The 17,069-nt window shown below is 40.6% G+C and overlaps 1 protein-coding gene across 1 annotated transcript; it reads left to right on the top strand.

Annotated features, from left to right (window-relative positions):
* The first annotated feature begins 967 nt into the window (after positions 1-967).
* LOC111946455 lies at positions 968-6,834 on the top strand. Its single transcript, XM_023949800.1, has 4 exons — positions 968-1,057; positions 2,726-2,869; positions 4,835-5,158; positions 5,357-6,834. Exons 1-4 carry the CDS (start codon positions 968-970, stop codon positions 5,876-5,878), a joined length of 1,080 nt encoding a protein of 359 aa, XP_023805568.1. The 3' UTR covers positions 5,879-6,834.
* Positions 6,835-17,069: the final 10,235 nt, after the last annotated feature.

Below are 17,069 nucleotides of genomic sequence, written 5' to 3'. Positions count from 1 at the left end.
TTTTCTGAGTACACCAATGTTCTTTTCACCACTTCTCCACTAAATAACGTTTTTTGAAGGACTAGTGATGGCAGCTTCCTCCATCATTGTCATTTCTGGGAAAAACAAATGTGGATGGCACCTCAATTTCTCCTCTGCAAACCAGATGTGTTGGATTCCTGTCAGCAGGGATAAGGGCCAGTTATCTGGGTCAGTGGGCAGTTCTTCATCCACTGAAGCCACTGTAAAGGATGGGGATGTTTTTGTATTTGTAATCCAAAAAAAAGCACATATATTGTCAATAAATAAGTGTTTGTGGAATTTGTTGAGGCATTGTCATACATTTTATGTAATTATGTACACACTGTGACTAACTTTGAAATTATAAATGCATTGAATTTTATTTATACTAAACTAGTAATTTAAGTTATGTGCAAATCTGATGTTTCTTGCTGTTGTGGATAAGATGCAAATGTGCTTCAGCATCTGTGGAAATATTTGGTTCTGCAACCTGATCCAAAACAGATGGCTGTGGGATATCATTATTCTACGGAGCCCCTAAAGGGCCATTGATAGAAAAAAAATTGAGGAAAAAAAAAATTTTTTGAAAAAAAAAAATATTTTTGAAGTAAAAAAAAAAAAAAGACTAACTGGTGCGCACCAGTTTGTATCAGGTGCGCACCAGTTAGTTTCAGGTGCGCACCAGTTAGTTTCAGGTGCGCACCAGTTAGTATCAGGTGCGCACCAGTTAGTATCAGGTGCGCACCAGTTAGTTTCAGGTGTGCACCAGTTAGTATCAGGTGCGCACCAGTTAGTATCAGGTGCGCACCAGTTAGTTTCAGGTGCGCACCAGTTAGTTTCAGGTGCGCACCAGTTAGTTTCAGGTGCGCACCAATTAGTTTCAGGTGCGCACCAGTTAGTATCAGAAGATATCAGATGGTCTACCTGCTTGCTCATTGTGCACCAAGTAGCTACAGTTGTCAAGAGAATGGCTGAAGTTGAGGATGTGGACCTTGTAAACTTTCTGAAAACAAGAAATATTTCTGACAATGTCATCAAAAAGATTGTGGAAGACAAGGTAAGCAACATTACTGCTGTTAATATTTGCAATATGCTAATTTTAGATCCTCACGTCTCTTTCTTGCACATGCTGTGTGCTTACCATTTTTTTATTGTTTGTGTGTGTGTGTGTGTGTGTGTCGGGGGGGGGGGGTTGTTTTAGATCGACATTAATGTGATAAACGTCATGACTGACCAGGACTTAACCAAATATATAGAAAGATATGGAGATCGGCTAGCCATTAAAGCGTTCTGTCAGCAAAGAAGCGCGGCCCTGGAAAGGCCAGGATCAAAGTCATCGCTCATGCAGCGAGTAAGAGACAAAATTCAGGGAAACCGAAACCGAAACCAAACCTGCACTGGCAACATGACAGGCCGTCATGCTGGAAACAAGCATGCAACAAAAGACACTCGGCGGATTGAAATGGGATGGCTACATTTTTCTGACGGCAATTATCATCAGGTCCGAACAAGGCATGGAGGCGGAACTCGTCATTTGAGTGTCCAGAAGACGGTCACTATGGAGGAGCTGCTGGAAACCGGAAAGAACTTGTTTTTCTCAAACGGACACTCTTCCAAAGGCGAAGTGGGTGACTTCCAGTTTGACATTCGTGATTTCAGCCACAAGATTGTTCCACTTGGATGCACAGTAAATGAGTTATATGAGCAGACCAAAATAAAAATGCTGCGAATTTATTTGTGCACTCGAGAAAAGGAAAAAGAGGATTCTCCCACAGATGTCATTCTTTCGGACACATCTTCAGATTTCGAACCTTCTGAGGACAGATCCGCAAAGGTATGAAGGAATTTATATTTTTGCTATTTAGATTATATTGTTGTGAATTATTAATCAGATATATCAAGAGTGTAGATTACTAATGGTTTACATACAAACTATTGCACAGACTTGACAGATATTTAAGCGGTGTTGAGATTTTTTGTTTCGTTGTCCTTTTCACTACGACGCGGAAGTTAGCTTGCAATTCGCGAGAGCACTAAACTTGAACAGTCCACTGCATTTTTCACAGTAATATCTCATAGAATCCAGGTTTGAGCAGTCCAGGTCCTGTGGTTTTTGATCAGGTGCTTGGTGATCTTAGTGTGAAAAATGCGGCAGAATATTCCTTTATTAGTCCTCAACTTCAGCGCCGTTTTCTCACTTAGAAGAAATTTTAGTTTATTTATAGTTTATTTATAGACATAGTTTATTTAAAATTTGGAAGAATTATTTTAGACAACTAGATACGTCTTCGCACACTTTAAAATAACCCTGTTGCTCATCCCTCAATCTTTATTGACAATGTCATGATTCATGAACGACAAAACATCCTCTATAAATTACATCAACATGAAACAGCAGCTCTGCCTGCGCCTTAGTGTTCATAAAATACATACTTTCTGGACAACAACAACAACTGTTACAACATTTAATGTGTTTTCAAAAAAGGATGCTATATGCTACAAATATGCATGGGGTGGCCAGCATATCCTTGAAGGTGGCACTGGCCACCACATGGGAAGTCTCTACTTGATGCCACATTATTTTCACTTACAAAAAATATTAGCACCGTCAGAATAATTCTAAATCAAGCTAAAACAGTCTAAGCTGAGACGCACACCATATAAAACATGTTGAATAATTTTAACATGTATCAAAAGTCCATAAAATTTTGTTTTTCTTTTATAGAACAGAAGAAAACAGATAAAAGCTGCAAGAAGCCACATCATCAGAAAATCCGCCAAGAAGACTGAAAGAGGCAATCAGTTGGATCCCAAATCATCAGATTCTGATACATCACCCAGTGTCTTCACAAAGAAAAATCATGGACTAGTAAGCTCCAACACATATTGATGTAGTTTATCAACTCAGTCTGTAATTTATATTGTATATTTCATTTGTGTTTTCTTAAAGTATAGCTTCAACCAAAAAAAAACCCCACAAAGTATAAAAGTACAAGCTAGAGGCTTTTATAGCAAATAATGTACATGTGTTTAAAAATATAAACCACATTTGTACAAGGGCGTAAGTGCATTCCATGAAAATGGAAAAAATAAATGAAAATTTTGTGACTTTTATAATTTTGAATTTAAGTTTTAATTTATTTTTCTTTATTGATTTAATGCATTTGCCTTATTATGAGTTCAGTGATAAGTAGTTGATTTGCAAAGAGACCGCTTAACGTGGGTGGAGTCAGGTTTTTATTCTGATGCTTTAGTCCAACATATGCATCAAAAGCTATTTAACAAAAAATAACCTTTGTAATGACGTGTAGTTTGCATGATGACATGGGTCAAACAAGTGCCAAAGAGAAAATTCTAATTCACATCATCTAGCTCAACAGAAATGCCTTCAGAACCTCATGATCCATGATTTGGACCAGACCTGAAGATGTTGTACAATCTCTCCCTAGATAGGAACAAATAAGCTATACCTATCAATTTTAAAACAGTTTCTCATTAGCAGTTTGTTGAGAAACTAATTTGCTATTTTTTTCCTAGTTTTTACATAGGAAAATGTCTTGAGTTTAACTACATTGAAGTTTCTTGGTAGTGGGTAAATGCTTTGAGTTGAATGCTCCCTACAATGATGTAATACAATTAAAAATGTCTGTCAATGTACGTCTACATCAGGGGTCGGCAACCTTTACCACTCAAAGAGCCATTCGGATCAGTTTCCCACAGAAATGAAAACACAGGGAGCCACAACATCCTTTGGAAAACCCAGTGGTTCCAGTGAATGGCATAATTTCCCTTGTTTTTAGAGTTTCTAAAGAGATGTTCTTTTTTGAATCTTCTGTCATTTAATGGGTTCAAATAGAACTATTTCCCAAGAGTCCACAAAACTAGCACATATGTCGTAATTATCTAGCAGTCAATCCGCTTCTCCAATAGATTTTTGTCAACAAACAACTTTTTTTTCTCATCTGGACCAGGATGTTTTTGGGCAAAAGCTGCATATTTATTGTGGGATGTCTCGCCACATTTTAGACTTTGTTTTCTAATTCCTCTTTACGTATTACTCACACTGGTAAAGTCGTTCAAAGCAAACATATCTGCCCAGGGGCCATTAAATTGTTTTCTTCAGGAACTTCAATTCTCTCAAAGTTCTCCATCGTTGTCCTTTCTGGGTCTGGACATTGTTGCGATTACACACCAGCGGGAGTTGTGGTGGTGACGCAGGTTATTAGTCACATATAAATGTAGTTAGAAAATGTCTATATGTATAGATTTTTTTTAAACCTAATACTCAGCCCATTAGTTCTTTGTTCTGTTTTTTTAAATTATTTTTATGAATCTTCCCGTTTACCACTTGCTGACCGTAGCCGTCAGCCCTGAGAAGCTGCTCCAAAGACGAGAGGCTCGCCTGGTTCCAACCTGCTCACAAACATACAACAGCTGGTCGACAGATGACCTGGAGAGGTTGTGCATGATGAGGTTTTTATTCACTTGTCATTCAACATGCACTGTCTTTTTAGAAGAACATTCCATCCCATAACAGTCTCTGGTCTGCATTCACAGCTGTAGACACGCCCCCTATGCTGCTTTCTTCCTCCTGCCCGCTCGCACATGCCAGTGGTGTTAAAGGCACCACGACAATCTTAGAACATTATAGTTATTTTTCGAAACCACAGAGAGCCGCAATACAGGGATGAAAGAGCCGCATGTGGCTCTGGAGCCACAGGTTGCCGACCCCTTGTCTACATAAACATCCTACTTTAGATTAAGTGGCATGTTTATGGAAATAAATGTATGTTCACAAACTAAGATGACAGTATAATTTTAATATTATCAACAGGGAGGAGAATCAAGTAAGCAGTCAAGACCCCACTCTGAGTTGCACTACATAGAGATTCTCCATTCACCTCCTCCAGATGATGATGATGATGGGAATAATTCACATTTAACCACAAGCAACCAGGAAGTTGAAGATGACTGTCTAATCCTAGCTTTTCATGAAGAGGCAGAACAGTTAGTCGGTGAGCCTAATCCTCATCTTGCCCAGGCTATCAATGCATCTCTTGAAGACTTTGAAATACAGTTTGGACCTCACTCTGGCGATGATGGAGCGAGTCTTGACTCCACTCTTCCCTGGAATCCAGATACTCTCGACACAAATCAGGTAAGAAATGCTGTTTCTATTCATTAGAACTGTTTTTTAATAACTTGTCATCTTTTTTTTAAAACTAATTCTATTACATATTTTTAACTATAATCTGTAGATTAATATCTTCAAATTTGTAATGGACTACTAAAAAAATTAAATACATTCATATTGATTTGATTTTTAATAACTCTCTTTTTTTTCACAATTTGGAAGCATTCAACGTGGAGTGAAGGATCTGCATCATCAAATATCGATCAAGTGTTCCAAACCCCATCTGTAATGGACATCCGCTGTGTTTCAATTAGGCGTATCAATGTAGTTCAGGATCTCATAGATGTATTTATTGACGCAGAAGTCCTTAATACAAAGCTAAAGATGGATTTGAACAATGAAAAAGGTTTTGATGGTGACGGTGTATCCAGAGAAGTCTACTCTGCTTTCTGGGAGCTTTTCTTAGAACAATGTGAGGGGGAGGAGGAACGAGTTCCCAGACTTCGACCAGACTTTACGCAAGAGCACTGGGAAGCTGTTGGAAGAGTTTGGTTGAAAGGATATCTGGACCATGGCATCATACCAATCCAACTGTCACCAGCTTTTGTTCTTGCTTTTTGTCAAGGAGTCAGTTCAGTAGATGAGGAACTTTTGATGATGTCCTTTAATACATTTATTTCAGGGCCTGAGCGAATGGCAGTTGAGAAAGCTCTCCAAAACAACATGGATGAAACTGTTGAATAAGACCTGCTGGATCTTTTTTCTAGAATGGGCTCACACTGTCTGCCCTCAGGAGACCATTTACGGGCCTCTCTTTTAACAATGGCACATAAAGTATTGCTTCAAGAGCCAAAGTTTATAATAGACTGTTTCCACTCCATCATCCACAATGTGGTTCCACCTCTGACTGAAAAAGACATCAGGAATCTTTGAGTCTAAAAAGCCAACAAACAAAAAAGAGGCCCAAACAATAAAGCCAACAGTTGAAAACCTTGATCCACAGCAGCAGTCAGCCTTTAACCATCTGGTAAGGTATGTGAGAAGTGCTGACCAAAAAAAACTGGTGAAATTCTTGCGTTCTGCACAGGGTCCTCAGTTCTTTGCCAGGACAAAATCGAAGTAACCTTTAATAGGCTGTCTGGTTTAAGTCGAAGATTAGTGGCGCACACCTGCGGTGCCGTCCTTGAATTACCATGTACATATAGTTCATACCCAGAGTTTCGAGCAGAGCTGGACAACACTCTGTCAGGTGACTGCTACACAATGGATATTCTGTAATATCTGAATTTGGTGTAAATGTCAGAATTTAGAGCTCCGTCTCCCCCTCTGGTCACCAGCTGGAACTATCTCATGAGTTCTAACCACAATTCCTGTATGGTGCACACCTGACTTTCATTCACTCAACCACAGCATACTTGAGCTCTGTAATGAACTTACCACAAAGTATTGTTTGTGCCACACTGTCTTCCTTATCATATCTTGTATCTGGACCTGATCTTCTGTCTTCTGACCCAGACTCTGGTTGCCTGCCTGGACCGTTGCCGCCACTATTTTGAACATACTGTCTCTCCTTGGATGAACTTATGCCTTTTATTGATTGGCTGACTGACTAAAGTAATTTAAGTTTGTGGACTTTTAGCTGAGCTAATAAACCTGCTGCATTTGAATACAGCCGTCTGCCTGATCTTGTGACAGTGGCGAAGTATTCAGTCACAAGAACAGGCAAGACGGCTGGATCCAAATGCAGCAGGTTTATTAGCTCAGCTAAAAGTCCACAAACTTAAATTAGAGTCAGGCAGGCAGGCGTTAATAACAGGCATATGTTCATCCGAGGAGAGACGGTATGTTAAAAAAAGTGGCGGCAAGGGTCCAGGCAGGCAACCAGAGTCTGGATCAGAAGACAGAAGACCAGGTCCAGACATAACACTCAGTAAGGAAACCAGTGTGGCACAAACAATGCTTCACACTGAATCCAGCTCAATGATGTGTTTAAGTATGCTGCGGTAGATGGAGTGAATGAGAGTCAGGTGTGCCGCATCCAGGAAGTGTGGTTAGAACTCTGGAGATGGTTCCAGCTTGTGACCAAAGAGAGCGACAGTTCTAAATTCTGACAGTAAAGCCAGTTCTGTGTTTCCTTTATCCTAGTTTTTGATACAGCTGTTCTCTCTAATACTTTTCTTGCCATAACTAAAAAAAAAATCATTCTTGTTTGGATGATCATTCCATGATAAACTGTGTAAAAAAACAACAACACACATGTTAAAGGGCTAAGTTAATGTTTTTGCTAGTTAATTCCACTCCTTTTTTGTGGTCAATTTAAAACTGTTCTAAAGCCATAAAAGGTAGAACTTAGATGTTCTTAAATTCAAGATCTGTTCTTTTGTTTTAGCCCTCTCACAGGTATGAGATTGTGGTACTTTTTTATTACAGATTTTGTAATGGAAAGAGATTACTGGAAAAGTACAGTTGGAAAACAATGTTAAATACCCTCTGAGCTCTCCCTTAGGTTTTCTAGCGTTTTTGTTACAATAAAACTACATTTGAGGCTCATAAGTGGCTTGTGACTTCTGTTTAAACTAACTAAACATTGATGAAAACTTTGCATGGAATGTTATTTAGAAGAGCTTGTGCATTTATAATAATCCTCAAATACAAATAATCTAAACAATAACTATTTTTTTAATTCTTCTTGGCTCATGTCTCAGAACATATTTCTGAAATGAAAGATTCTGCACAAAATAAGACCTTCCAAGTGAATTTTTAAGTTTAAATACGTTTTTATATAAATTGAAATTGCAGGCATATTAAACTGTACAAAACAATGTCAAACTATTAAAACTAACATGAAAAAGTGATCAGATTAATAACAAAGGCATTCAATGTGATTTTACTTTTTTTGTTAGGGAAAGGTTCAAATGCATTATAACATGTAAATATAATATAATATATAAAATAATATAAAAAAATATAAAAATTTCAGCTTTAAGGCTAACAATACATGTTTGGTCATAAAACGTGCAGAACTTCTGAACAATTCTGTAATGCGTTGCTTAAATGTTTCACATCTGGCCATCAGAGATCACGGAGGATGTGATCACATTCCTCACGTGCAAGTACAATTTCAAAGCTTGATGAACATCATTTGGAAATGCAAATCTGATTCAGGCATCAGAATGCTGCACAAGTCGTAAATGTCTGTGTCACATGGCACTGTTGGTCTAAATGTGTAGCTTGCATGACACAGTTGTATGTCAGCATCATCCACTGGAGAAATGCAGTAATCCATTGCCATTACCTATTAGGGTTTAAAAGTGCGATCAATTCTTCTCGTAAAAAGAGATAGAGGTCAATGGCCATGTATGGGTCAACAGGAACATTTAGACTGTTTTCTGCCATAATGTGGGTACAGAGGGTGAACACATCATCATCACAAGCAATCTTGCTGCGGTGGATACAGTCATCTTCACACCTGGCCAGATCTTCCTCTGACACTTGGCACAAATAATCCTCAATCTCATAAAGTTCAGGAATCAAGAACATTGCATCAGGACGCCCATGAGGAACATGTTCATTACTAGATGGACGAATCACATGGCTGTTCCATGTTTCTTTAGTGGAGTCCAACTCATCCTGCAGAAGTAACAAAAAAAATCTAAATGCTGGAATTCATTAATCAACAAGTCATAAAAATGCAGTTACATAAGTCTTAATTACTATAAGGGCCTATTTGTTTACCTTTTTAATACAATGCAAGTAAAATTTTTGAGATCTAACCCTATGTTGCTCCTTTCTGCTGTAGCTTTTTGCCACTTTCAGATTTAAATAGAAAGCTGTGTAGACATACAAGAATATGATTGAGTCAGTTTTCCCCACCTACCTGTATCAGTCCAAGAAAGCAGAACAACATGAGGTTCTTGTCCAAAAAGTCACCAACAAAATACCCTTCATCTTTTAGTCTGTGAAAGTGGTCCAGCCAAAAGTCCACACACTCTTTGCGGAGAAAGCCCCACCAACTTTCTATTCTCTGATTAGTTGTGCTTCTTCCCCAAATAAAACTTCTTTCACCAGCATGAGCATCATCATTGTTGCGACGAAGATAACATTGCATATCTCGAATGGAGGTGTTTTCTGTCCCCATATCGGTTCTCAGGATCCGAGCACATCCATCCAAATCCTTTATGGTCTCAAGGAAATAACCTCCAATAACTTTGGGGTCACTGCTGGTAAAGTATGCATTCAGCCATAGGATCCTCCTTGAAAATCCATCAATGGCTCCATTGATGCATATACCAAAGGGTTTCAGTTTGTCGTATGAGTCAACATGCCATATAAAGTTTGGCCCCCTGGCAAAATACGCTCGTCTGTACTGTGCATCCATCTGTAGCCATGCAAAGCACCCGAACCTTGGAGCTGCTCTCTTATGAACTTAACAGATTCCTCTAAACTGTCAAAGTGGATTCGGCGAAACAGTCCATTATTTTTCAGAACTCGTTTTAAGGTTCTCAAACTGAGAATGATTTGATGATTTCTACTTAAAATACGAAGGATGTCCTTATAGGCAAGGCCTAAGTTAAAGTAAAACTTTATTAGGTCCAGTTTATCCATAGTTGAATGGCAGTTCAAGGGTAAAGCACTGAGAAATCAGGGTCACATCTTCCGTCTTTTCACAAAGAAATTGCCTGGAAAAGGAAAATAACAGAGGTAGGATTACCAGTAGTGTTAAAAACATCCTAATTAAAGAAACATTTACATAAAATTTTACAAACAATTTTGTAATTCAATATGTGTGTGTTGTGCAACAAAAATACAACTAAAAGATTAGTTGTACATTACTAATTGTACAGAAATTTGGTGCCTAATAAATTTTCATGTGTCAGGATTAGGTTAATACATACGTGCTAACAACATTAGCTGTGCTAGTAACAGATTTAGCTGTGGATCAACTTAAACTGGAATAACCATCAGCCTTTATTTTGTCTGGACCCGACGAGTAACACAAATTCACAGGGAAATGTGTGCACTGTTTGTCAGGACTGTTCTCCCAAAATCCGCCTCCGCCTGTCCCAAAGCCCGTCTTCTGTCTGACCATACAAATCTCCCGGAAGACACGGTTTTTCTGAGTCCGGGCGGCAGTCCGCTCACGCTGAAAAGGGAAACGGACTGCGGTCCGAAGTCTCCTCTGTTGCACACACTGTACAAAAGCATCCTCACATGCATGCAAACACGAAGCTAAGAGTCTATCTGCTCTGCTCATAGACATGCAAATGCAATGTGGGTGCTTGCATCTTGCAAATATTAACAGCAGTAATGTTGCTTACCTTGTCTTCCACAATCTTTTTGATGACATTGTCAGAAATATTTCGTGTTTTCAGGAAGTTTACAAGGTCCATATCCTCAACTTCAGCCATTCTCTAGACAACTGTAGCCACTTGGTGCACAATGAGCAAGCAGGTCAACCATCTGATATCTTCTGATACTAACTGGACCGCACCTGAAACTAACTGGTGCGCACCTGAAACTAACTGGTGCGCACCTGATACTAACTGGTGCGCACCTGAAACTAACTGGTGCGCACCTGATACTAACTGGTGCGCACCTGAAACTAACTGGTGCGCACCTGAAACTAACTGGTGCGCACCTGAAACTAACTGGTGCGCACCTGATACTAACTGGTGCGCACCTGAAACTAACTGGTGCGCACCTGAAACTAACTGGTGCGCACCTGATACTAACTGGTGCGCACCTGAAACTAACTGGTGCGCACCTGATACTAACTGGTGCGCACCTGATACTAACTGATGCGCACCTGATACTAACTGGTGCGCACCTGAAACTAACTGGTGCGCACCTGAAACTAACTGGTTAGTTTTGTTTTTTTTTGTTTTTTTACTTCAAAATTCTTTTATTTTACTTCAAAAAACTTTTTTTTACTTCAAAAAAAAATTTTTTTCCTCCATTTTTTTTTTTTTATCAATGGCCCTTTAGGGGCTCCGTATTATTCAATTCAATTCAGTTTTTTTTTATTTGTATAGCCCAAATTCACAACAACAGTCGTCTCGATGGGCTTCGTATCAGTACTTGAAAAAGTTAAACATAAAATGATAAAATTATCGTCTTGAACTGCAGCAGCTGCTTCCAAATATTATTAATATTAGAAGTGCATCCAATATGAATAAAAAAATAGAACATTCTTACAAAATATTTACCCAAATATACTTAAGTAGAGGTGTTTAAACAGGATATTTTTAATACAATTTCTGACAACAAGCTAAGGAATCACCACTAAGTAATTCAAATAATACTGAGAATAAGAGACAAAGTACTGAATATATTTTGTAATTACAATTATATAAATAATGGGACAGCAGGTCATCATGTCGTTTTATGCTATTTTAATAAAAGCATTAATAAAGGAAATAATTAAAATTGGTTGGATATGAGTGAATATAAAATTGTATTTAATTAGCTTAGTGCACAAATTTAGTTTGGATTCACTAAAAGTATAGGCTAACAATAGCCTTAGCTTAACTCTTCCAATATTATTGTGCATGTTTAATAAAGTTGTCTCATGTTTACATTTTGATATTTTTTTCTAAGTTGGGCACCGGGTGGTTTTGTCCTTTTCATTTTGTTGCGCTCACGAAAATAAACAAGTTAGCATCCTCCGACACCAAACACCGCTTAGCATCGCATCAGCTTCAGGCTAAACAAATACTTATTATAGTTTGTTTGAGAGATTGGAATTGGGCTTTTAAAAAAATACCTTCATGGTGAATGCAGTCTGTAATTTGGTGTGAAAGTAGTTTTTTTTTTAAGTGTGAAAGTAGTTTGAGCTAGAGATGATTGTTAAGGGCCGTACACACCGGGACAAATATTCGCCAGCCGTTATTCGCCAGCGTTTTTCAACACGTTTTTTGTGTTCACACCCAAGCAATTTTCGCTGACGATGAGCCGAGTGAACATGCAATTTCATTCCCTGACATTAGATGGCGCTTAGTGTAAAACAGAAATACCCCCTGTACACAAGGTGGCACTGCGCAACTTTACGCTTCTTAAAATCGCTTTTCACTTCATAAGAAGAGAGCAAGTATTTACGTGCTCGTCAGAATCATACAAAGAAAACATGAATATTTCAAGCACCAGTAGCTCCAGGTCCAGCGATGAATAAATTATTGTTCTGTTGAATGATGAAAGACGCCGGAAAAGACGCCGATTTTGGGTTCATCCCATAGTTACGAGAAGAGAAGAACATGGGGAGTTTTATCGACTGGTACAAGAGCGGAAAAATGTATCACGAGCGTTTTCGGGGATATTTTAGAATGTCCGTCAGTGAGTTCGAAAACTTACTTCAACAACTGGCTCCCTCGCTGATGAAAGAACAGACACATTACCGTAAACCAATTGACCCAGAACAGCGTTTGGCCGTGTGTTTACGGTGAGTTCGTTTACATTGTTATTCACTTCAATTAATGTTGTAAAAACATGTGTGAAGCGTTGTTAAAAACTAGTATTTGTCTATTTCTATTTCAGTTTTCTAAGCACTGGGGACTCGTACCGCACTATTGTGTCCAGCTTTCGACTTGGTGTGTCAACTGTGGCTTCGATAGTGAGTGAAACCTGTGATGCATTGTGGCACTGCCTCAGAGATGAACATTTGCCTGTGCCTACTGAAGAGATGTGGAGGAGTACAGCCAGGAGATTCCATGAAAGATGGAATTTCCCTAACTGCTTCAGAGCCTTGGGTGGGAAACACATATTCATCCAGGCCCCTGCAAACTCTGGTTCTCTCTACTTTAATTATAAAGGTACATTCTCCGTTGTATTGCTGGCCTTAGTTGATGCAGATTACCGCTTCCTGGTGGTTGATGTGGGGAGCTATGGCAGCAACAGTGATGGAGGAATCTTTGCCAATTCTGTACTGGGAAAGGCACTCAGAGATGGAACTCTGAATGTTCCCCCACCAAGTGAACTTCCAGGTGCTCCTGAGCTGGGAAAAGTTAACCATGTCATTGTGGCAGATGAAGCTTTTCCACTGAAACCATATCACCTCCGGCCATACCCTGGACGCCGCCCCCCACAGACAAGAGAATTTTCAATTAACGTTTGTCTCGGGCACGGTGCATCCTCAGTCAACGCTTCCGGGTTTTCCAAAGAACTTTACAGGTTCAACCAAGTGTTGTTGACAGAGTTGTCAAAGCTGCTTGTGCATTGTGCAATTATTTGCGCCCGAACGGAAATGACCAGAATTGTGCCGCAGAGGATGACCATGATTGTGAGCAACCACTACAAGGCTTTGAACATTGTAGAGGGCAGCGGGCATCTGTGGAGGCCCAAAATGTCCGAGAACTGTACAAAGAGTACTTGAACTCACTACCAGGAGAAGTTGCTTGGCAGTATGACCATGTTAACCATGCTCTGGGGAACAGATAATATCAACCCATAAATTTGAACCATTTTAATTACATTTTTCATTGTGAAAACCGCTAGTGTATGTGTATATATACAATTTCTGTGAACTTGAATACACTATCAAATCTATTGCATCTGATTCTTCATTAATATGGCAGCACTCATCAAAGCAAATTTAATTTTTTTGATATAACATGTTCTATCAAAGTTAAAGCATAGTTTTTTTTGCAAAATGTAAAGTATTTGGTCACTTCAACATATACTTATTTACAACTAAATGTAAGTTGTACTTTTGAAAATGTGTATTTTTAATAAACATTTTTACTAGCATTTTCTTTAAGATGTTCTCATTCCCTGCACAATGCTGTGCCCAAAATGGTTATGTTCCTGTAGTTTGAAATCTGTTGCCTATAAATGCAGTGACTCCATAATTAGGCACATAGCTATTTCAATAAGAGGTCAAGAATACTTATGTACAAATATATGCCAAATCCCAAAATATGTTACATTACTTTCAAGTCACTGATGCACAATTTCTTTTGGAAAAATGAAACTTTTTATTTTTAATGAACTATAAGTTGCAATAACAATCACAAACATAAAGTAAACAAAGGAATTCAGAAAAGGTTGTGCAAACAAGTCACAATGACTGTAGTGCAAGTGAACAATAGTGCAAATAAACATTTATTAAATAGCCATTTTCAAATAAATTTCTTGAATGTAAAAAAACAAACAAAAAAATACAGAATTAAAATGTATAAAGTAAACATCTATTAGGGTAGCCAAGAAGTAGTAAAGCAGCCATAGTTTGGTGGGGTCTGCAGGGGGGACCTGTTGGTAGGACACCCGCGACTGCTGTGTAAAAAAAGCAGAAGAGGCCTGGCCAAACTAAGCATCATGCAACAGCTGATGTAATTTTAATTTGACTGAAGACTGTACAGCTGGGGACAATCTCCTTGGTGCTGGTATCAAGCCAAGAGAATAACAAGTAATTTTCATCATTTTGTTGCTCTCTTCGTTGCTCTCTGAGCTCCTCTTTCTCTCTTCTCCATTCGTCTTTCTCACTTTCCCTTGCTTCTTTGGATAAAAGGTACCGGTCTGTTTGCTGATGCTTCTTCTCTGTCACTGACTTCATTTTGAACAACTACTTGCTAAACCCCTTCATCCATATTTTCAGGAGAAATATTGGTGTGAACACTGTAAAGACAAATTCAGTTTACATCAGAAACAATAACTCACACTGTGGGCCATGCCACACTTCATACCCATTTTGACAAAATACTCCAGAGCTTAATGTTTACTTACTAATTTAGTTTAGATTCATACTAATTTAAATGTACCATATGTCAGGCAACAAAATTTCAGCAGAGGTTACCTATACACAGAACATAAACTAATATATTGAACTAGAAGTGTGATCCCATGATGAACAGGGAACATGCAATGATATCATGGTAATCAATGTTTAATGTCAATGCATTATAGCACTTTTCGACCCAGACGCTGAAACCCGGAAGAAACACAGAGGAGGACGAGAGTGGCAAGTAAGAGGATTTAATAAGGAGGTCTGCAATGGAGGGAAAGCAGGATACGTGGCTTCCAGAATGCGGAACGTAGTCTTCGGTGGCGTCACTGGTGGATCCCTTCGCAGGCTTACAGAGTGAGTTGTCGTCGGCGGAGGTCCCGGGGGGGAGAGAGGAAACGGCAGAGGCTCGAGGTGTAACCAAGGAGTGAAGTCAGGAGGAAGGTTCTTCAGTTGAGACAGCTTCAGGCGACCACTTGCGGCAATGGATTCCTGAGGGTAAGTACAAATAGGTATTAGGCGTGGAACAAACGTAGCGTGAGAGCATGAACAAGACTTGAGGACCAACTATGCACCATCAGGGGCAACAGACTGGCGAGGAGTGATGATCCTGGAGTTCCTTATGAAGGCAGAAGGCAGGTAAGTGGTCGCAGCTGGGCTGAATCAGGAACCAAGCGGAGAGGAAGGGGGGAGGAGTCTGACAGAGGCACCATATCAGTACCCCCCCCCCAGCGACCGCCTCCAGGCGGTCAAGGGCGGCGATCTGGGTGGGCCCGGAAAAAATCCTCTATGAGCGAGGGGTCCAAAATTAACGAGCGGGAGATCCAGGAGCGCTCTTCTGGCCCGTAGCCCACCCAGTCGACCAGGAACTGGAACCCGCGACCCAGACGGCGAATATCCAAAAGCGCCGTCAATGATACGGGCGGGCGGTGGGGAAGCGGACGGCGGGCGCAGAGGACTGTTTGTTGACTGGCTTGACCTGAGAGATGTGGAAAGATGGGTGAACTTTCAGGGCTTTGGGTAGACGGAGACGGACACAGGTGGGGTTGACTAGTTTGTCTATGACAAAGGGTCCGATGAATCGTAGAGCCAGCTTTCTGGAGGATGCCTGAATGGGGATGTTGCGTGTCGAGAGCCATACCCTTTGACCTGGTTGGTAATCGGGTCCCACCACCCTGTGACGATTGGCGATCTGGCAGTTCCTCTCCTTGGTGCTGCGGAGAGCGGCCTTCGTCTGAGTCCAAATGCGTTGACAACGCTGCAGGTGATCTTGGCTGGAAGGCACCGCCAGATCCAATTCCTGTGACTGAAACAGAGGTGGTGAGTACCAGAGGGCGGCTTCAAAAGGAGAGATCCCGGTGGCAGTGGAGGGATGAGTATTATGAGCATACTCAATCCAGACGAGGAAACGGGACCAGTCCTGTTGATCTGTGCCGCCAGACAGCGGAGAGTTGCCTCCAGTTCCTGGTTCGCTCTCTCTGCTTGGCCGTTAGACTGAGGATGGTAACCAGATGTGAGGCTGACCGTGGCCCCCAAGGCCGTACAGAAGGCCTTCAAGACTTGAGAGATAAACTGGGGAACACGGTCAGAGACTATGTCCGTGGGGATGCCGTGATGGCGGAAGACGTGATTAACCATAATGTCAGCAGTAGCGGTGGCAGTGGGGAGCTGAGGAAGTGATATAAAGTGAGCCATTTTAGAGAATCTGTCAACCACAGTGAGGATGACGGTATTTCCATGGGACAGGGTTATCGTCAACTGATGTCGGCGGCGATGGCGGCGCGCCGTAGTGCAGCGGCCTCTCATGCTCCCGGTACCAACACCGTTTCCAGGACTGCTTTGGATGACTATGCTTTGTTAACAGACTCTATGGTCAGTTTCACCGATACTACCAGCGTTAAGAAGTGCATAAAATACAGCCGGACCGAAATAACGACCATAAAGGACAGTTTGGACACGAACACAATAACAGCGGGTGCTGGACTCAAGGCCTTACTGGGCAGGCTGCATCTCCTGAGGACACTGAGGTGGCGCAAGGATGTTGGCCGAACAGAGAGCAAGAGGAAGCGGTGTGCACGGAAACGCAAGAGGGGCAAACGAGGCGGAGTGCTAGCCAGGCTAAAGTCTAACGCCGGTAGGCCGCCAATCCCGTCTTTGTTCCTGGCCAACGTTAGCTCCCTGGACAACAAGATGGACATGCTTCGACTGAGGCTGGGGGCTTCC

Source organism: Oryzias latipes, chromosome 19 (genome assembly GCF_002234675.1).
Source record: "Oryzias latipes chromosome 19, ASM223467v1".
Classification (NCBI taxonomy): domain Eukaryota; kingdom Metazoa; phylum Chordata; class Actinopteri; order Beloniformes; family Adrianichthyidae; genus Oryzias; species Oryzias latipes.
The sequence above is the reverse complement of the archived record's forward strand: the minus strand, read 5'-3'. Positions and strand labels throughout refer to the sequence as shown.

Coding starts and splice junctions, on each gene's coding strand:
- LOC111946455 (XM_023949800.1), top strand. CDS start 968: ATGGCTGAAGTTGAGGATGTGGACCTTGTAAACTTTCTGAAAACAAGA. Junction 1,058..2,725: donor AAAAGATTGTGGAAGACAAG/GTAAGCAACATT, acceptor TTTCTTTTATAG/AACAGAAGAAAACAGATAAA. Junction 2,870..4,834: donor CAAAGAAAAATCATGGACTA/GTAAGCTCCAAC, acceptor TATTATCAACAG/GGAGGAGAATCAAGTAAGCA.